The sequence below is a fragment of the Haliotis rufescens genome, unplaced genomic scaffold (genome assembly GCF_023055435.1).
Source record: "Haliotis rufescens isolate VD_foot unplaced genomic scaffold, xgHalRufe1.0.p SCAF_3, whole genome shotgun sequence".
Taxonomy (NCBI): Eukaryota; Metazoa; Mollusca; class Gastropoda; order Lepetellida; family Haliotidae; genus Haliotis; species Haliotis rufescens.
In genome coordinates this window covers 53,869,435-53,893,045 of record NW_025964001.1, presented here as the reverse complement: position 1 = coordinate 53,893,045, position 23,611 = coordinate 53,869,435, and the positions used below count along the sequence as shown (strand labels likewise).

Sequence of the window (23,611 nt, the reverse complement as noted above, 5' to 3'; positions counted from 1 at the left end):
CAAGCATTACTTAAGGCTTTACTCAAAACATAAAGCTGACAAACTAACATATAACTGAACCATTATTCAAAGCACCACGAAGTATTAAAGAAAAAGTGCAAATGATGGTTCGAAAAAGGGTAATTATCCAACTTAACTGAACGATCAAAGACAGATCCAGGAATTTCATAAGAAATCCCAACTAAAACCTTCCAATGTATATATTATCTTAAGTGGAAAATTCATTCTTGATCCTATATTCTCCAAACATGAGATTCTTGAAAAGAAATCCCCATTCCTCCGACAAGAACATTGATATATGATTGTTGAATAACACTCCAACAATATGCGATGGTATTCATGAACTTGTGACATTTCAGCGACCTTGTTAGCAAATGGCCTTGTTGGCACCAGCTGCACCCACAACAATACATGTATTCAACATACATGCCCTATCAGACTTCAATGTGGCCATCACTGACAATATGTCTAATGAACAGACCAAGATCAAAATGAGTTGTTTCATCTCTTCGTGAGACAACCACTACCTCCCATGCAAATCGCTGATATGTGAAATCATGGACTTATTACAAATTTGCAAGAGGATTGAAATTTTGCACTTGAGGAGTAAAAACTAGCCTGGAATTTGACAGCACTATTCAGGTATTGATCTCGTGTTGATGCGCTACAAATGGTGGGTAAAATTAAAGATTGCCTTCTTCCGATCCCCTAGTTTGATGGACGAGTAAGAAAATGGCGCTGTGTTGTCATAAAGATGCAGAAACTGGCATCCATCCTCACAAAGTGGGAAAAACAAGCGTCCTCCTCCACTGATCTGGTGTTTGGGAAGCAGGGTCAGCAGCGGAGGACTGACCTCAATACTTGCAGGAACAGTTTCAAATTGGGAGTCTGCTCCAGTAGAGGAAATATGCAGATCTACTGGCTAGGACCAAAATACAGGCTGTTGTTGCCAGCTAGGACCAATATACAGACTGACATTGCCAGCTAGGACCAATATACAGACTGAAATTGTCAGCTAGGACCAATATACAGACTGACATTGCCAGCTAGGACCAATATACAGACTGACATTGTCAGCTAGGTCCAATATACAGACTGACATTGTTAGCTAGGACCAATATACAGACTGACATTGTCAGCTAGGACCAATATACAGACTGACATTGTCAGCTAGGACCAATATACAGACTAACATTGCCAGCTAGGTCCAATATACAGACTGACATTGTCAGCTAGGACCAATATACAGACTGACATTGTCAGCTAGGACCAATATACAGACTAACATTGCCAGCTAGGTCCAATATACAGACTGACATTGCCAGCTAGGACCAATATACAGACTGACATTGTTAGCTAGGACCAATATACAGACTGACATTGTCAGCTAGGACCAATATACAGACTGACATTGCCAGCTAGGACCAATATACAGACTGACATTGCCAGCTGGGACCAATATACAGAGTGTTGTTGCCAGCTAGGACAAATATACAGACTGACATTGCAAGCTAGGACCAATATACAGACTGACATTGTCAGCTGGGACCAATATACAGACTAACATTGTCAGCTGGGATCTGTAGAAAAGATTTATCCTTCAAGAATTCTGTTCTTCACAGTGTCAATTAACTCGCCCCTCCTACAAGACCAGCCTATTTAAGACTTTATACCGGCATGTATATGGTGGTTCATGTATATATACTTAATTAACTGCTTTCATGAGTCTTTTGAATCCTTCTGTTTGTGCTAACAAGGTGCCAATTTTCTAGTTTATGCGTCTGTTATTAGTGGTCGTCCATATTTGACCCACTTTCTCTCTAACTAGGTCAAGAAGGACCCCCTGTTCCAGTGACCTCAATCAGGTCCCTATGATCAGCTATCATGATGGACTCTGTGGCTGATGGGACTTGATGCCTAATCTTCCCAGTAGTGATTGGTTCAGTTATTGATGATGCCTTTCTTTAAGGAATCAATCAATTTGAGGCTTCAAGTTTGAAAACATCAAACAAAGATCTCTGATTGATGGTGTTCTATGGACAAACATACATAATGGCGAACAAATCTTTCTCCCATGAATCTTACAACTAAGACCAAATGATCCCAACCACACAAAGCAAACAGAAAGTTTTAGGGGTGGGATAAAAACTCAGATGTTTATCGTTCAGCCATTATCATAATTGTTCAGTCGTTACGCAAACAGCATTTTCAGCATGTGGACCTGCCGAAATGACGATTTGATTGTTCTTGTTGTCACTACACCACAATACACCTCAACTTCACACAGTCATTTGGGAAGAAATCAGAAGATTGACAGTACATTGTGAAAGAAATATGGCTTCAAGAGAAGTTATGGGGTCATGACCGAACAAGCTAAACCAATGCCAATCAATCCGGGGAACATTTTTGTGAGTCGTTTACACTGCAGCCTGCTTTTCATTGTGCAAAGTCACCAATGATAGGCTGTTATTGATCAGGGAGCATCTAACATTTGCTCAGGATTTTCATATTGCTTTGCTGTCATCAATAACATAATGTCCCCCCAAGTATGTACGCATTGTGGACAGGGGCAGATAACTCTATTATCACATGTAGCTTTCCCACGTTAACGCCACCCTGGGTTGACAGGTTATAAATCACCTGGCCAATCAATTTCCATTTTCCTAAAATAAGCATGAATACACTTAATGAGCACCCTCAATGGTGAGTTAAATACACTGGACTGTTACAAGCATTAACCAATATCAAATTCTACAACTAATAATACATCACTAGAATAGTCATCCAAAATGAACGAAATGAAAACTTTTAAGACTGCTCTGGTGTGGCAGGGCTCAGTGCAGGGTTTCCAAGGCCAGACCTATTTATTTTTTTGTTTTACGTAAGAACCTACACATTTTTCAAATGATAAAATAAATTTATTTCCAAACATTTGTTGAAAAAACAATGTATATATCTTGTTTATAAAAGAATTGTAAGTATTTTTTTATATCATTTTATTCCAAGCAAGTGTTTCGAGAAAAATTAGATGCAAATCAATGATTACATGATTTTATATTTTTCTTGTTATCTTTCATCTTGGCATACATCTGTAAAACAAAAATGAAATATCTCTCGCCTAAATTTGACAAATCGCTCTTGCTGAGGCTGACAGAATTATTCTCAGTGTGAATTGTTTCATCTGTTGACCAAGTAGCTTAGCATGGACAAAAAGTCCGACCACGCACAATGATTTATTAATAATTTGATTATGAATCAAACCTGAGTTGGACAGATGCGAAATCCGGAGATAACGCGAAGTCATATTTTTAGTTCATTAATACGCATTGTCGTATCAGCCACCAACTTTCATGATATTAATTAAGAAATTGTCAGCCTGACCCGACATCCACACTAATCTGACAAGAACATTGCTTCACAGTGCTTCATTTTGTCAGACTAAAGTAACACAAGTGGCCTGAGACAAGCCTTATTGCTTCAAACTTTACCTTCAACGTTACGTGTAACTATGAATATTGTTTGTCCATTGATTATTAATGAATACAAGAGATGTTAAAAAAAATTCATGAGAGATTTTGGTTTGAGACCAATTTCAGCTTTATTTCAGCAATGTCATAGAGAGCGATACCAGAAATGGGCTTTACGCATTATATCCATGATGGGAATCAAACCCAGGCCTTCGGCATGACAAGTGAACGCTTTAACCACGTGGCTACCCAGCCATCAACATTTCACAAATATGAATCTTCCATTTCTGACATTTCTCCTAGGACAAATATATACGACCAGTGTATTTTGAAATCCACTTTTTTCAGATTAGTTAAATATATATAACAAGACAGTTGTATAGTGATAGACATCATGTCCACGTGGGTGAATTCCATTCAGGTATAGCTGGGCTGTAGCTTATAGCAGTGTAAAGCCCACCCACTCTTTAACTGATAGTTTCTAATAACACAGCTTTATGACAAGGAACCAACGGTATAGGTCTGATGAATGGGAACACTTTACATGAAACACCAAATTAGAATAGATTTCCCTTCAAATAACACACTTCAAGATCAGCTGCAAAATGTATGCTAGTCCTCTATCCTGAGACTATCAAATTGTGTTGAGGACAAGTGACAATCCAATGATTGTCCTTATTGGCTGGTAGCGTTTGGGGGCCATAATTCTGAACCAGTTCTTAAAGCTTCAGTTTTGCTACAAATTGGAACTGAATAAAACTGACAGAAAATTAAAAATATCATACATTTGTTCATGCCCAAGCAGGCCTAGCTGCAAACTCTGAGGATCAGTGAAAGAAGCTTTATATTAACCCTCATGACTAGTCTTTAAAAACTGAATTTCTAAAGCTGAAGATGGTCATGAAAACTCAGAAAACTGATGTGTGACGTCTACATTTTTCAGAAATAGCAATGGAATTTCACCCTGGACTTCCTATTCCCAATTTTGTCAATCTATTTCAAGAAAGCAATTTTTTACCTAAATCTCAATAGGGATAAAAATACTCTTTTCTGGGATTCTACATTTCAGTCCGTACTGGACAAGCATCTCGCTCCCTATTTGAAGCCCTTCTTCCTTCTCATCACCAGTTTCAATCATCTGGCATCCTGAAGCAATATAAATAGGAACCGAGTTTTATTGTCATTATTTCTGCTACAAACGCAATACGTCAACCAATGAAATAAGTTGTCTGCTTCCCAAAATAGCTGCATTTCTCCACTATGTTACGGTGGCCATCTGTTGAATGGAGGCGTGGGCGGCTGGGCATCAACGGGATTCTTATACATCAGCCTACCTGAAAACTACGGTAATTGCTCTTTTGAGACACAAAGAAAATTGGATCCAGTTCTATGTTAAGGCCCTATTATTTTTTTAGTTGGTTTATGAGACTGACTGACAAAATAAATCTGAAATTGAAAACAAAAAAGAAGACTTTTGTCCAAAAAACTACATGGCTGACTCTAGTCTACAATTAGGTGAAATGAAAAATAACACACACAAGATTTTATAACCACTGTTTTTATGTAATGGTAAATAATATGTATAAACATCTTTAGCAAAGACGAAGCAATTATCTTTCGGTATCGATTTGCGATCATACTTCTGTGATGGTGTGACCTACAAGTTTGTTTTTCAATCATCAATGAAAGTACTTATCAAGAGTTTGAAAATTAATTATGTACTTTTTGACCACCTACAGTGAATTTTAGGTCCCAAAGTTTGTAAACTAACTAACAAAAAATATAAGGCCTAACGTAACATGTTATAATCAATTGTGATTTTGCAGGGACAGATGGCATGATCATGAATTTCTCAACTTCTGAAATCCTTCTATATCGTTACAAACTTGTTAACAAATCTTGGGTCATTATGGATCTGAATCAGTCAACATCCCAGAGAATGGATATTGCATCAAGAAGGACGTGTGATAATATCGATTATACCCAAATCTTGAAAAGATTAAAGGTCATGCAATTAAAGTGATTATCAAATCTCACAGTACACTACACCATTTCATTACTTCGCAGGACCCTCATACTTCCTGTAGGGACCCTTGACATTAATTATTGATGGTCCTCTGGACCCCTAGTTTTGTAGGTCAAGGTAAAGCCCTGGCTTATGAATTACGTAAAGTAAAACCCTCATTTGAACCAAAGTTCAACTCGTCATTGCGTTAGAAAAACCTTAAGAACAAAAAGCACCATTTCAGTACTTGCCTGTAGGGCATACAGCCTCACAAACATTGTACAATTAATGACCATTTCACTATGAAAATGAACCCTACTCCGTTTCAATTTAAGGTCAAGTTGTTGTTGACTTGGAATGCCTGATGTGCATAACAAAGTTTCATTGAGGAATATTGACTGGTTGACAAACCGTACCCCCATTTAAACCCAAATTGCCCTAGGAACACAACATTCTTTTTAAAACAAAATAAAAAAGCACCAGTTCACTGTTTGACTCATGTAAGTCTGTTTACGAATTAAAAAACTTGACAGATGGATGAAGCCGACTCTATATCCTCCTCAGAACTTCATTTGGGCAGGAGATAAATCAAGATAACTAAAAATGTACCCAGTAAAAGTAACAACAACAGCATTCCATTTTTCAATTTTGAAAATAATATGGTAAGTTATTATTTATTGATAAAACAAGAAAACATATTGGGTCTACATTGGTAAGGCCTTTGTCTTATTTTGTAACTATGGGTCATGAGTTTCCTAAAGCGAGGCTCTCCTCTCCAAAAGTGTGTCCCCATGATAACTACAGTACTTCATCATCGAAAACACACAGATATTATCATTAACAAAAAATGACTGAATGTGTTTTCATATCACTCCCTAAATGGGTTTTTTTCACTTCCATTTCACTAAAGATGAGATCGAGATGTGATTTAAAAATCACTAATGTGTTAATGTCTAAAATTAATCCTGCAAAGCAGAACAAATAACAAAATATCTCTTTACTTTAAATATAATTTAGATGTCATTTCTTATGAGATTAGGGCCACATACAATATAGTCACCAGGGGCCAAATTGGAAAATGAATTTGTATTTTATCTCCTCAAAACAGTACTTTACAAGTCCTGAGGGAGCCAAAAAAATTCAATTGCAAAGTGTTGACATCTTGTCTCATTATTGAGCCATTTTGGTATCTATCATTGCTGAATTTAGCAATCAGTAAATAGGTATTGTAGGTTGAGGAATAACATTGTAATTTTATAATGGTACGTTGATTCCTTTTACCCTGCTACGGCCTATCATTATGAAATACACATGCCTGTTTAACTGTATAAATCACATTATCGTATTACTTGAGAAACTATGGTAACGACAATAAACCTTCTTCAAAGTTTGTACATCACATTGCAGTCATCGTGATCTCTGTTAATTGATTGTAGACAAATAAATTGAAGCTTTTGTTAAATGTTATAAGATAAGAGTTTAAAACAAGCATGGCAGGCCAGTAAATTTGGTTTCTTCTTGTCAATCATTGGCCATTTGATATTTAGAAATAGTTTTTAGATAATGAAATTTCCTTTGTTGTAAATGATACATTTATTTTTGATATTGTGAATGTATTTTTGAGTGTTCTTGGCTGGGCAAAATAACAACACTGTAGCTCACCTGAATGTATTCAACTGTTAAAAATGTCAACAAAGATGTGTTTTTTAACGAACAAAAACTGATGACATTTGTAGCAAATGGAAACAATGCAACAGACTTTGAGATTATTTAGCTGCTACATGGGACATGCTGGAAGGTATGACATGTTTGATGGCATGACATCACTGCTGGTATGACATGTTTGATGGCATGAAATCAGTGCTTGTACGACATGTTTGATGACATGACATCACTGCTGGTATGACATGTTTGATTGCATGACATCACTGCTGGTATGACATGTTTGATGGCATGAAATCAGTGCTTGTACGACATGTTTGATGGCATGACATCACTGCTGGTATGACATGTTTGATGGCATGACATCACTGCTGGTATGACATGTTTGATGGCATGACATCAGTGCTTGTACGACATGTTTGATGGCATGACATCACTGCTGGTATGACATGTTTGATGGCATGAAATCAATGCTTGTATGACATGTTTGATGCTTGTATGACATGTTTAAATATATAACATGTAAAATATGACACCATGCAATTTTACTACACTACACAGAGTTGGTATAAAGCTAATGAATTGCGCCTACCTGTGAATACACTTGGCACTTTGGACATGAAGCTTTTGACGGTTCGTACAGGAACACCCGTTGCCTCATCCTGCATCCGGTCCACTATTGCTTCCATCTGCAACACAACAATCACCATAGACTTAGGATGTTAAACAGAGAAAATGGTACCGTTTCATAGTGAGAAGAATGTTGATACCCACACACAACAAAGCATTAATGACGGTCAGTTACGGTTTTCGGCATTTGGTTTTTTGATCAACTGAAGCATTATTTCACAACTGTGGGATAAAATGAAAACATCAAGATTTATTTAATATTCCTTGTTTTGCCTGTTAAAATTGATTGATCTGGAAAGGGAATTAACTCTTAGTCTTGCCAATCAAAGAAACACCTCCAGGAAATTTCACCCAAACAGACCAGTAGTAGTCTGTACACCGGTGATATACCATCAGGATGGCCTCACTTCTAATAAGGGGCCCCGTTGGCCCTGTCTTCTTAGCAGTGTTAAACCAAACTCACTTACTTTCATTAAAAATAATCACCAGACATCCATCATCAGGTTACCTTCCCTATTAACAAATCAGAACTACACGCTTACATTTCAATCACTGAATCAGTGCAAAAGCCAATGGATATAACACAAGGGTCACCACACAAAAACCTCAAGATATCTTGTCCTATTTCTTGCTGATATCACATAAAGTTGCTCACTGAATTTGCTTTCTTTGTAATTACTGAATGAGTCCGTAGCTCACCTGAACTCTGCAACATTAATCATACAGGGTCAGGACAAAGGGTAACAAGCAAGTGTATTTCATGATAGGGGGAGCAGTGGTGTAGCCTTGTGATTAAAGCTTGGCTCGTCACACCGAAGATCTGGGTTCGATTCCTCAAAAGGGACAATATGTGAAGCCCATTTCTGGTGTCTAATGCTGTGATATTCATGGAATATTGCTAAAAGCGGCATAAAAACATACTCATAATGATAGGCTTTAGCAGGGTAAAAAGCAAATAACATGAATAAATGTATATACTATTACCCACCACCTACTTACTGATTATCAAATTTCACAATGACAGATAAAAAATTGCTAAAAAATGGGCCAACCTGTCAAATTCAATATGGCTGCGATTGGGACCATGTTTAAAATCAAATCAGCATTATGTGAGCATTTTGATACAGGGAAAATGGTTAGGTGAGCTAAGAAACAGTAGACATAGGTCAATCATATGCACTATTTTGACACACTGGTAGAAATAGGATGTTTTAATCAACTGGGGTGCAGACAACTAGATTTAGTCTCAACCACTAGCCCATAGAACCAGCTGGTACAGTGGGCAAGTATGCAATCACACTTGTCAATTACAGTCAGATGAATCAATGAAAACCTCACTATTCAATGCCAATTGCAGTAATCAATGACAATCACACTGATCAATGCCCAATCGCACTAATCCATCAGAATCATACTAATTGATGACAACCATACTAATGCAGCTATGATTAATAAGTCAGCTAGAAATGTGGTTTCATCCTACACCTAGGGCTTAAGGGCCTGGGCCATGTTCAATAATGCAATCTTATTGCCACAACTATAGTAAGTCTATGTTGAAGTATGGGAGCTATGATCATCACAGCACTATGACTATAGTAAGTCTATGTTGAAGTATGGCAGCTACGATCATCACAGCTCTACGACTATAGTAAGACTATGTTGAAGTATGGGAGCTACGATCATAACAGCTCTACGACTATAGTAAGACTATGTTGAAGTATGGGAGCTACGATCATCACAGCACTACGACTATAGTAAGTCTATGTTGAAGTATGGGAGCTACGATCATCACAGCACTATGACTATAGTAAGTCTATGTTGAAGTATGGGAGCTACGATCATCACAGCACTACGACTATAGTAAGTCTATGTTGAAGTATGGGAGCTACGATCATCACAGCACTACGACTATAGTAAGTCTATGTTGAAGTATGGCAGCTACGATCATCACAGCACTACGACTATAGTAAGTCTATGTTGAAGTATGGGAGATACGATCATCACAACACAACGACTATAGTAAGTCTATGTTGAAGTATGGCAGCTACGATCATCACAGCACTATGACTATAGTAAGTCTATGTTGAAGTATAGAGGCTACGATCATCACAGCACTACGACTATAGTAAGTCTATGTTGAAGTATAGAAGCTACGATCATCTTAGAGCTAAGATTGCTTTGTGGAATCGGGCGCTGGTTAAGAATGCTGCAGGTCTGTTCTAAGAGTACTTAATTTTTTCTTGGAAATTATTTTTATTGTCTTTATTATTATTTTTTTATTCACATATATATCTCTATCCCTGGTCACAAATACTACAGGGCATAGACGTGAATTTAAGTTATAGTTGGTTGGTTGGTTGTTTAACGCCGTACTCAGCCATATTCTGGCTATATGACGGTGGTCTGTAAATAATTGAGTCTGGACCAGACAATCCAATGATTGATATCTTGAGCATCGATCTACGCAATTGGGATACGATGACATGCATCAATCAAGTCAGCGAGCCTGACCACCTGATTTCGTTAGTCGCCTCTTGTGACAAGCACAGTCGCCTTTTACGGCAAGAATGGGTAAGTTATAGTACACGTACAAGTAGGCGAGTGTCATACAAAAAGTCATTTGATCTAACAGTACACATGAAAACAAAGAGGTGGGGGTGAATGTGCATCTTGGTGTGAAAAGGGCACTTGTAAACTACTCTACCAAATTCACATTATGTTATACAGCGGTAGAAACTAACAGTTTTAGTCCACTAGTCCTTATAATGATAACATATAGCAAAACCCTTAAAAATGGCAAATTTCTACTAGTCCTTATGATACCTCAACTATTGGGCAGATTGGCAAGGACTACAGGAGTAGTGCCAATTTCTACTGATGCTATTACGGCAAATCATTCACTATTTTTCAGAAAAGTAGAATTAATATTTAACTTTTTTTGGTGAACATTCTAACCACAGATGGATGCAATATCTATCAATAAGACAACATAATTTAAAACTAATTTTCAAAAATCAATAGACATGTAAGCATTAACGTTCCACTCATGTCATACAGTGACACGATGTCATGCACGAAGGCTGCAGTGCAGCTTATTATGGTACAAGGAACAATTCTGCAACACTGAATTCACCCTTGCCTAGGTCAAGATGGGAGTGCTGTAAAATGGGACTTGATTCCCATTTTGTTTGATACATAGTGATGTATTTTTGACAATTTCACGAAAATCAAGATTCTTGGCTGATTCTAATTAAGGATAGTTTGTCCGACATAATGTCATAAGAACACTTACATATACAAAAGTGATTCAAAATAATACCAGCAGCCATCCAATGTGGGTACAATGCTAAAGGTGTCCAGGACAAACTTGAGGATGGCACATCATATCCACAAAACAGGGTTCCCATATTTTCAATACTACTTCTGAAGTCATAATACCAGACAGCCTTATACACGATCGATCATTAACTCAAATCATCTTCGGCTTACGACATGATTTCACTTTCATAAATCAAGGAAAATACAGAAAACCTTCAAGACAAACCACCATGACTACACCCTCTTCAATAGCAGAAGATGAAACTGGATTAGCAATTTGAATGAAGAATATGTTTACCCATCGGGCAACTAAAGATTCTCATCAATTTGTAAGCTTTGCCATAAAGCTTAATTGTTCCAATGTAAACAACATAGAATTACCATCGGCAAATTACCTGTGATATTCAGATTTCTGTTCATTAAACTACTGCAACTCTGGGGTTAAACATACAATTATAGGAAATCCTAAAATTTGGGTTCTGTCAACAGTAATTGGTAAACAATGTATTTGTAGCTAAAAATCTCTCATTAATAGAGGCAGGGGGTACGTATTCCGCCATACACTGACCCAGAGCTTTACTAGGCAGCCATCAATCCCCCAAACTGGCAGGGAATCCCCTAAAAGCTCTATGGCTACGTACATCAAAGGCCTGGCTATCTGATGTGATTGAGGCAATTTCCTCAACTGTTTACCATGCCTGGTTCATTCACACAGATTCACACAGGGCTGAGGCACAGGAAGGTGTTTCCTCAATGATGTACTACATTCACACAGATTCACACAGGGCTGGGGCACAGGAAGGTGTTTCCTCAATGATGTACTACATTCACACAAGGCTGGGGCACAGGAAGGTGTTTCCTCAATGATGTATTACATTCACACAGATTCACACAGGGCTGGGGCAGGAAGGTGTTTCCTCAATGATGTACAACATTCACACAGATTCACACAGGGCTGGGGCACAGGAAGGTGTTTCCTCAATGATGTATTACATTCACACAGATTCACACAGGGCTGGGGCACAAGAAGGTCTTTGTTCATGACATTTCACTAAGGCGGTATGAAAAGATCATAGTGGTATCTTACATTGAAAGAGGTCTTTTCACAGTGGTATCTTACATTGAAAGAGGTCTTTTCACAGTGGTATCTTACATTCACAGATGTCCTTTTGGAGACATATCTTACATTCACACAGAAGCAACCAGAGATCACTGGTTTGAATCCACATTTAACCCCAAGTATGATTCTTGGTTTGCCAACACCCCATCCAGAAAGACCTGTGATAAGTATCATTTAAGATTTTCCTTCAACACTAAGCTAAAACTGTATTAAAACTGAAATACTGTTCAAACGTATTACAACTGACATTCTGCTCAAAGCCATACTGAACCCAAGCCACTCACTCAAATGACTGAGAAGAACTATTTCAACCTTACGTCAAATCAATATTTAAGCCACACATGCAACCAAATTAAATGACACTAACATGACTGTTTCAAAAGTAAGGTGCATATGGCATAAATTCTCCTTTATTCAAAGGCAATGGTGTTTCTTTCTGTTTGAAAATTATCCATTTGAACATCATCAGAAGTGCTCATTTGCATGTAAAAGATACCAGTTACATCATGTCTGAGTTACTGAGGGTGTTTTCAGTCCAGAAATGATTGATCTGACCATAAAAACAATGATGCTTATTAAAACTGATGTGTTCATCAAGACAAAATTGCTGCGTCATTTTTTCATCAAAAAATATTTATAATATACAATCTTATTGTCAGATGACTGCTTCAACATCAATCATATTTTCTGTAATAAGCAAATTAATCTCATCTATCCATAGCCCATAAATTGCCACCCACTTTTTTCCAAAAACAGTTTTTACAGACTAAACTGGAATATTCTTTGATCATAGTTTCCTATAACAAACAAGCTCTGCATTAATCGATTCATATTTTGCCATGTGTAGCAGTGAAAAATGTCAACATATTTCCATACATCGAGGGAAAAAAGCAACAAAATCTTTCAGAGACCATAAAGCGCTTTCTTGTGTACGACACCAGCCAATAACTTAAATATTGACAAGAATATATAAGCAATTCGACAGAGAAGCTTCAACATTATTTTTGGTTTCCATTGTCTTTCCAAAGGAAGTAAAACGTTACGTAAAAGATTGCTTTGGCCAATCAATACGCAGCAACAATAGCGATCAAAGTTAGGCCGAATGGCTGTGGTTCTACCCAGAATCCCTGGAGTTCAATCTATAGCGACCTTGGTCAACTCACTGATGCCAACATTCTCCCACTGTATCCTGCAAGCTTCTTTGTTCTCTAGAAACAGTATCTAGCCAAGTTAAAAAAAATCCAGAGCCATTTTTTCATCATATCTTGATCTGTAGTCGACTTGTGAAACTACTTGTTCCAGATAAACATGCTCAATGATAGGAAGAACCTGGTGAGGTGGAATATTTATCTAAATCATGATAAATTACACTTGATAATCTGAAACCGAATTTTTTTTGCAGTTTAAAGTAAATATTCATATCTGAAGTAAAAATATTTGATTTTCTTCCAAGTGGAAGCAATTTTTTCAATAATTTATTATCTATGTAATTTTTATCATTGACTGTCTATATGGAAGTTATACCACTCTTCTTAGTGCAAATTACACTGGAGCTGGCGTGGTGGGATAATGGTTAAAGCGTTCCGCTGACAAGCAATCAACCAAAACACGAAGCCTCACCACCAGAATCTACACAGCTTCCTCGGAGGACAAGCACAGGTTGCTGGAGACCTGTTCTAACCCATCTTCCCTAGGCAAGGGTGTCCACTAGCCTTTTTTGATAAAGTTTTGTTTCCACCCTTGCCACATCAAGCCCACTTTCCTGTGCTAAATATGATTTGACTATGGCACATATTGATAGTCCAATCAGAGACCATTTCACAAAATCAACATCCATGACTGGTACACCTTTGTATGAAAGTAATTTACCACTGCCTGTCTTTATTGACATGAATACGTCTTTTTAATCTTTTAAACCACTCAACGATTGCCTATGTTTGAGGGATGAAATCGTTGCCTATCGTAGTCACCATCTTTGTGAAACTATACAAGATAAGAACAGCGATCTGATTGGATATCACGCTTTCATTACAAGGGGCACAACTCGTGATCTACGCGAGGTAGTGCCAGGGTCGAGCCACGAAAAGTGGCCTTGATGTGGCAAGGGTAGAAACTAGGCTTTGATATAAGATTTCCCACAGACTGGTTCCTCATGTGTTTAACACATCAAATTAGAATAGTACATGAAAATGACAAGGCTCTTAAAACAGAATAACAGGATTTTTAACCATTCATAATTATCCACAAATTCCACCAAATCTAAAAAATGTTTCATGGTCCACAGCATTCAATCAACCCCCTCCTCAACTTTCTGACAGTTCCATGATTAATTAAACTAGGCCAATTATTTTGTATATCATAAACCTTTGTATATAATTACTTTTCACAAGGCTATCTTTCCCAAATCTAATTTTCTGCATGGCAAAGCAGCGGGTAGCAATTTACTAAAAGCAGCAGTTTATCCATGATGGAGAGTCATCTGCTTCAATTAATACTGCCGGCATTCTACTTAATTACAGCCTAATGGCCAATCACCATCACAGGAAGGAGCTGCCAGAAAACAATTGAGAAAACTGCACAAGCTTATAGGAGCATTGTCTGTCTAAGACTCGATATGGAGGTAGAGCAGTGATTGGCATGGTGTGATGTGGTACCGTCCAGAATGTCCTCCCTCCATAGTGCTGCAGGCTGTGTCGACCACTGCCTGCCTTCTGAAGTCTTTAGTCATTTCTGAAGGAGGCTGAGTCTACCACTGCCCTGCCAGTGGCTCAGGTAGTGTTGATCTATTAAGTTCTTAATTTGAAAATATCTGATTTGCTTAATTAACTGGGCAATCTTCAAACTGTATTCCACAACCAGATCAAGTGCTAAGACGATTGTAACTCCCAAACTTTAACATAGGCTAATGATAATCCTAGTGCTAAGATTGTCTTGTGGAGTAGAGTGTTGAGTGGGGACTCTGGGGTGGGAGCGTGGGTTGGAGCGTAGGGAGATTTTTTGGCGTGTGATGAGATTTTGCTAATTTTCAGAGATATTTCATCTTCACACAGTGAGGAAACTGTATTTGATTTTTGGTACTTGTGACTCAAATAATGCTGCAAGTAATATCACCAGATTATATAGATATATCCTCGGATATCCTATTTTAAAACATTAATTATTCCACTTCGAATACATGTATTTGAAAATATTGGCATTATTAATAACAAAAAATTACCAAATTTTGCCAATCGGGGATAAAAAAAAATGTTGCGCACTCCACCATTGTCAGCTGATGCAAAGCTCCATGCAGTGATATAGGAATAAGTTATGCACAGTAAGAGATAGCATGCAATGTTGCGAGTATGCAAATCGCTGTTTCGATTGACAACTTTTGACAATTGAATAAACTAGCGTGTAAGTTTTTTATTGACATTTTCAGGTACCGTTGATAAATTTATTCAGGCAATATGATTTTTGGGGGGTGAAAATGAGAGTGTTAATGCAGATAAAACTATTGAAAGATCTGCGCGATTTTCAATTGTGCTGATTGAATGTTGATGCGATATCTACGACAACTATGCGAGAATATCGCGGAATCGCGGCCTAAGTCAATCCATGATATAAACTTTAGATACTCCCTGTAATGGCAATTGCTATAGTGATATGTTAATTTATAATTTTATCATTTCATAAATAATAAAGGCCATTTATATTGCACAATATTTCAACACCATACAGGCACATGCTCAAAGAACTGCACTATCATTTCAGCATTTGAGGCATTTGGCTTGAAGTGAAATTCATAATCACAAGTTTTCAAAACATGATATGGCAGTCAAAATCCAATCTAATCTGGTTTACAGGCAAGGAAAAAAAGACCATTGCATCTATTATGTCATTTATGAAAACAATTACTGGCTTATTGCACAGAGAAACTGTGGTGGGTGTTTCTGGTTTATGCCACTGATAAAATATGGAACATCCAACATGAGATCATAAACTTAGTTTTCTATTTTCAGAAGAACTGAGCCAAAAGTGGCTGAATTGGCATCACAGCAATCATTCAAGAAACCCATAAAAGAATTATCAGCATACTAAACCATATTGACAAATATGTTCCTAGGTTAGTCCTTTTGTGAAACATGCCAAGTGCCAGAAGGAAAATGTACTCGGAGTCTGCAGGTTTGGCACAAACTGTATGTGATAGTAGTTAGTGAGAATGGTTTTACAATATTCCAGGCACATAACAGTAGTTGCCACCAAGAATGGGCTTCTTACTTTGCACCCATAAGGGAAATCAAACCCAGGTCTTCATCAAGACAAGTGACCGCTTTAACCACAGTACTTCCCAACCTCCCTGTATGTGATAGAAGTTTACTCGATCACAAAAGCTTTTAAGATTATTTGTTTACAGTCGACAGTTGTCACTCAAGATTAATTAAAGACTCCTTTCCGTCAGCTTTAAATTTAATCAATATATTTATAAGGTAGCTTAAGGTAACAGCATTGTCCATATTTACTGAACGAGCAAACTGTTAGACATACATAAGTGGTGGCCAGGTTCCAATGTCACTAGCATTTGCTGGTTGGCCAGCGTATTTGTGACACCCTGCATGTTTTGCTAGTTGGCCAGCATATTTGTGACACCCTGCATGTTATGATAGTTGGCCAGCGTATTTGTGACATCCTGCATGCAAGGCTGATGTGTACAAGGACATCGATACAACTGTGAGATGGTCCACTGCACATTTCACAGGTGTTACATGCAATTTAGACTTTAATCACCTCGTTTATCATGAAAATATCTCTTACTGTGTAGAAAATGTACTGAAAATGTCATTTATGATTTTGATCCACTTTTAAATGATGTAATCTTCCAACACAAACAGGAACTATACCTACTGCGTCCCATGTAAGTGCCTACACATCTGGCACTTTTGTTTGTTTGTCTGTCTGTTGTCTAGTGCTGCACTCAGCAATATCCCAGAAATAAAATAGTCTGGACCAGACAATCCAGTGATTTACATCAAGATGATCGATCTACACATTTCGGATACAATGTCATGTGTCAACCAAGTCAGTGAGCCTGACCACCTGATCTTGTTAGTCGTGTCTAATGACAAAGATGGGTTGCTAAAGACCAACTCTAACCCTGATCTTTATGGGGACCATCTGGCCCATGTTCTTGTTTCGTTGTATCTCTACTGCTGCTTCTTTTGTGCAGATGGGCAAGGCACGACCAATAAGTAGTTTTATATACCAATGTAAGCTATATCATGTATTTCCATTTGTGTTTCTTCCTTCAACGGACTAGGTACAGAAGCTTGCCCAGAGCTCGGCTGGCCAAGTGGTACAAGGCGCTGCTTTGGTTAAAATTTGATTCAATTTCCATATTCAGCCTTTGCTGTATCCTCATAATACCCCAAAGTGGTAAACATTAAGTTGACATGCTGTGATTTAAGTACTGTTCCAAGCATATAGTTCACAGTTCAACACACTTATTCAAAGCAACTACAGTAAAAATTGACCACATCCGTGGTCTAGTGGTAGAGCGTCCACCCAGAGAGCGGAAGGTCCGGGGTTCGATCCCCGGCCGCGTCATACCAACAGACGTTAAAAGATGGTACTTGTCTGGCGCTCAGCATTAAAGGGCAAAACAAGGACTGGTTGGCTCAGAATCAGTATACTGTGTCTGAGTGGGGTATTCATGTTAAACTGTGGCATGGTATCTCAGTGGGCTACCACTATAACCTGTGTACAAATTGTGAAACAAGCCTGAAGTGTTCTGATAAAGCCATGCAATATGACCTGTATACCATGGGAGAAAAGCCTCAAGTGTTCTGATAAAGCCATGCAATATGACCTGTATACCACGGGAGAAAAGCCTTAAGTTTTCTGATGAAGCCATGCAATATGACGTGTATACCACGGGAGAAAAGCCTTAAGTGTTCTGATAAAGCCATGCAATATGACCTGTATACCATGGGAGAAAAGCCTCAAGTGTTCTGATAAAGCCATGCAATATGACCTGTATACCACGGGAGAAAAGCTTCAAGTGTTCTGATAAAGCCATGCAATATGACGTGTATACCATGGGAGAAAAGCCTCAAGTGTTCTGATAAAGCCATGCAATATGACGTGTATACCACGGGAGAAAAGCCTCAAGTGTTCTGATAAAGCCATGCAATATGACCTGTATACCATGGGAGAAAAGCCTCAAGTGTTCTGATAAAGCCATGCAATATGACGTGTATACCATGGGAGAAAAGCCTCAAGTGTTCTGATAAAGCCATGCAATATGACGTGTATACCACGGGAGAAAAGCCTCAAGTGTTCTGATAAAGCCATGCAATATGACGTGTATACCACGGGAGAAAAGCCTCAAGTGTTCTGATAAAGCCATGCAATATGACGTGTATACCATGGGAGAAAAGCCTCAAGTGTTCTGATAAAGCCATGCAATATGACGTGTATACCATGGGAGAAAAGCCTCAAGTGTTCTGATAAAGCCATGCAATATGACGTGTATACCACGGGAGAAAAGCCTCAAGTGTTCTGATAAAGCCATGCAATATGACCTGTATACCATGGGAGAAAAGCCTCAAGTGTTCTGATAAAGCCATGCAATATGACGTGTATACCATGGGAGAAAAGCCTCAAGTGTTCTGATAAAGCCATGCAATATGACGTGTATACCATGGGAGAAAAGCCTCAAGTGTTCTGATAAAGCCATGCAATATGACGTGTATACCACGGGAGAAAAGCCTCAAGTGTTCTGATAAAGCCATGCAATATGACGTGTATACCATGGGAGAAAAGCCTCAAGTGTTCTGATAAAGCCATGCAATATGACCTGTATACCATGGGAGAAAAGCCTCAAGTGTTCTGATAAAGCCATGCAATATGACCTGTATACCATGGGAGAAAAGCCTCAAGTGTTCTGATAAAGCCATGCAATATGACGTGTATACCATGGGAGAAAAGCCTCAAGTGTTCTGATAAAGCCATGCAATATGACCTGTATACCATGGGAGAAAAGCCTCAAGTGTTCTGATAAAGCCATGCAATATGACCTGTATACCATGGGAGAAAAGCCTCAAGTGTTCTGATAAAGCCATGCAATATGACGTGTATACCATGGGAGAAAAGCCTCAAGTGTTCTGATAAAGCCATGCAATATGACGTGTATACCATGGGAGAAAAGCCTCAAGTGTTCTGATAAAGCCATGCAATATGACGTGTATACCACGGGAGAAAAGCCTCAAGTGTTCTGATAAAGCCATGCAATATGACCTGTATACCATGGGAGAAAAGCCTCAAGTGTTCTGATAAAGCCATGCAATATGACGTGTATACCATGGGAGAAAAGCCTCAAGTGTTCTGATAAAGCCATGCAATATGACGTGTATACCACGGGAGAAAAGCCTCAAGTGTTCTGATTAAGCCATAATTGCTTAAGGAAAATCCATACAGTTGATTCTAGTACAGTCTCAACTGCCCTCAGTAGCCTCTGTCATCCTAACCTAATTACACATCTCATAACTGGGCTCATCTGATGCCCAGTTATTCAGGCCTACAAACTACATCTTTACCAACACCACAGACAGTCAAGGATATGCAATAGCTTCACCATCACTTCAGTCAAACAGTAATATACATATGTATTTAGCCTTATTCTTCTGCCCCTTTTTCCAGTCTCAAAGACGCATGTAAAACAATGGCTTACAGAAAGTTAATGCCACGTTCGGGTAATGATCATCATTGGTGTGTGGGTAAAACTATCATCATTCACACAGCGTAATTGGTGGCATTCGGTTATCAGCCTCATTTCAAAATCGTCTCCATTTCCGAATTCAATGTCGTGTCCGCGTTCTCGGTTATCCGCGAGCAGACACAGTGGACGACATAGAGCAAAAAGTGGTTCCACGATCAATATTCCTCACTCCCTCCGATATGTCGTCGGTATCTCTCCCTCCGACTTGTCAGCTGACGACAATGCTTGTGGTGTCACTCAGCTCCACTGACCTACTAAGCATGCTTAGCAAATTACAGAATAACGTCATTTAGGCCCACAGTGGAGGCCTGGGAAGACCTTCTCACAGATTGAAGTCTCTTTAATGCTAATACTGACATTACTGCTATGGCATAGTTACATTACAATTTGTAATGACGTTTAGACATATCCTCCTGTGGCATTTTCCTGGACTCTTAACCATAATATTTGAATATTGTATGAATACAATTAAATGTGTTTGTGTCCAATTGTAAAAGTGATGGTTTTGTGTGTAAATGTTTAATGAATATGAAATAAACTGGTCCGGGGTTTTAGTTAATTTCAAACAGTTTTCAATAACATGACATTCGTGACAATAACATAATAATTAAGAGAGCTTATATGACATGCAGTGTATGTATACTAACACATTATTATTCAGAGTGCAAACATGAAATACAGTGCACATGCACTCATGTCAAAAGAATAACTGTTCCTGTTGTAAAAACAGTTCCTTTGTTCAAATGTTTCTAAGGGAATCATTTCCATGGAACAGTTTTTACCATGAAAATTTTTCCACAATACATTTTGATGGCTACATTAATAACACATTTTATCATCCAAAACTGGCTCCCACAGGAGATATGGCTTGGATGAGATCAAGCGATATCTACACTGTAGATATCACTGCAATGAAATTACATCACAATGCTTTGCAGACCAGACTGGTTACCATGACGTCACAATCAAATGACATCACTAATGGCTCTGCTACTGAAGCTGTTTAGAGTACTTTTTGCACCGAAGACACTGCTAATTACTGTCTACAAAGTTGAAAGAATGATGTTGGATGATAAAAATAAAATCTCACCCTCGTGTTTTTTTATATCAAATATATCAACACTCGTTGATAAAAGTGGTAAAAATCCTCGGCAAGCCTCGGAATTTTTCCACTTTTATCAACTCGTGTTGATATATTTGATATCAAAAGACACTCGGGTGAGATTCTCTATATCAACAGTGTAATTATGATGCTAGCCTGCAAGTCTTGGCTAGTAAAATTGCACCTGGGATAGTGTAATGGAAAACAGTTTAACCCTCCTGGCCTGTCCAAAATAGAACATTATTTATTTTACCTTTTGAGGGACAAAATGTCCACGGCTGGCTTTCAACAAATTTGTGTTTTATATACTGCATAAAATGATAGCTTGACAGAATTGGGATTAAAAACACAACCCAAATTTACTTACATGCATACCAGCCTTTATAACCATAAAGAAAGGGATATTTCTTATTTCTTTGGTCTTGGAAAAGGTTTTTCCCTACTAACCACCAAGATCAGAGAGATACTGCAAGTTTCCAACACATTTATGCCAAATGTAGAAGATTTGTCCCTGAACCGACTTTAACATTTCAGTAATGTCTACACAATCTCACTGGGACATTGGTAATTTGGTTTTTCCATTTACAATTATTTTAGTTCACAGAAAAATGTTTTGGAAAACTAAACATGTCATGGCAGAAACAGTGATCGTGATACTGTGCACCTGCTGTTTGAAGGTCCCCAGCTCAGTAAAGTTCGCTGATTGTTCTGTAATCTAGGCCGTTTCAAACACTGTTCAGCCTTTACATACCTACATATATGCAGCAAACTGTTGTCAACGTGCTTGAATGTATTTCTAGTGGGAGTGGGACTACATTAATCCATTTTTTTTTAATTTGAACATGTAGCAATACCCCTATTATGAACCACATTAATTACCAGATACAGAATAAAAAATGAATTCCTTTTCACACAGCAACAGCTTGAACAGTACAGAATTGAAAGCCTGTAACTCACCAATAACCTTGGCAACATTTACATCGTATCCTATATCCAAAGTTGGTGGTATGATCCCTGTCACATCATATCAAATATGTCAAACGATGGTACTTGTTGTTACCCTGCCTGGTTCTTGGTATCAAATTGATAAAATAAGGACGGGTCTGCTCGGAGTCATTAAATGTGTGTAAGTGGGGTATCCATGTTATCTCTGTTGACAAGTACTATAAACCGACATTAGTCTGGACTAGTACAAGCAGCCAACACACACACATATTCATGCACATCGCAATAGAAGTGCAATAATCTTGAATGCAATGTTAAACCCCATTTCACCTCACCGCCCCACTAATTTAAACTGATTACAAGATGGTCATGGATTCCAAGATGGCTGCCAGGGCCGCATGGCCCGTCAAAATGAACTATCGTAATGGCAAAATCAGGTTCTGATTAACTAAAACACTAGCCGCTGTCTGGACGTGTGTTTGGCTCATTTCTGGTTCATTGTGAAGAGCAAATTAATTTTGATGTTGCTATGGATATGTCCAAAGAGTACTGGAGGTGATTGTAAAATGTAATTATGGATCTGATGTGTGGGAATGCTTCTTTGGGCTGTGATGCTTTGCACTAGAGGTAAGTGCAACCACTTGTGGCTGTAGCGTTTACACCTTTACTGTCAATCTTTGTCAATCAATAATTCCATTACACTTCCTCTGAAAAATATTCTTACGTAGAAAAGGGAAAAACACATTCAGGCTAATTTCTATAAGAAATTTTTCTGAAACATTTGTTGAATATCTGATAGGCAAGGAATCAAATGGATTAACACTGTTATCATAACATTCTATGAGAAATATTATTTCAAATCCTCAATTCCAAAGATAATTGTTAACTGAGTTATTACAGAACATTTCACATGTAACTAGGTTGAGTGGGTTCAACAAAACTGCTACAATCAACAGAAAGATTGTAGCCAAATATTGTTTGCTGAAAAATATGTACATTGATAGCCTTCTTAAGAATTCACACTTGTCAAAAGATTTACTTTATAAAGATAACTCTCATGGGGGTTCTGGGTTAGACTAGGTCCCCAGCAACCCATGCTGGTCGTAAGAGGTGATTACACGGGGATTCTGGGTTAGACTAGGTCCCCAGCAACCCATGCTGGTCGTAAGAGGTGGGGATTCTGGGTTAGACTAGTTCCCCAGCAACCTTTGCTGGTCGTAAGAGGTGATTACAAGGGGATTCTGGGTTAGACTAGGTTTCAGCAACCTCTGCTGGTCGTAAGAGGTGATTACAAGGGGATTCTGGGTTAGACTAGGTCCCCAGCAACCCATGCTGGTTGTAAGAGGTGATTACACAACCCATGCTGGTCGTAAGAGGTGATTACACAGGGATTCTGGGTTAGACTAGGTCCCCAGCAACCCATGCTGGTTGTAAGAGGTGATTACACAACCCATGCTGGTCGTAAGAGGTGATTACAAGGGGATTCTGGGTTAGACTAGGTCCCCAGCAACCTATGCTGGTCGTAAGAGGTGACCAAATGGATCGGGTGGTCAGGCTATGACTTAGCTGATACCATGTCATCATACCCCTTTGGCATGGATTGTTG

At 38.4% G+C, this 23,611-nt stretch overlaps 1 protein-coding gene across 4 annotated transcripts in view; it reads right to left on the bottom strand.

The window, feature by feature from the left end:
• Nucleotides 1–23,611, bottom strand: part of LOC124116159 (regulator of G-protein signaling 7-like) — a 142,776-nt gene that overhangs the window by 60,165 nt on the left and 59,000 nt on the right. For all 4 annotated transcript variants that reach the window (XM_046477391.2, XM_046477392.2, XM_046477393.2 and 1 more), the window contains exon 2: nt 7,727–7,823. In XM_046477391.2, the coding sequence (XP_046333347.1) occupies nt 7,727–7,823 (97 nt within the window). The remainder of the gene's footprint in view (nt 1–7,726; nt 7,824–23,611) is intronic.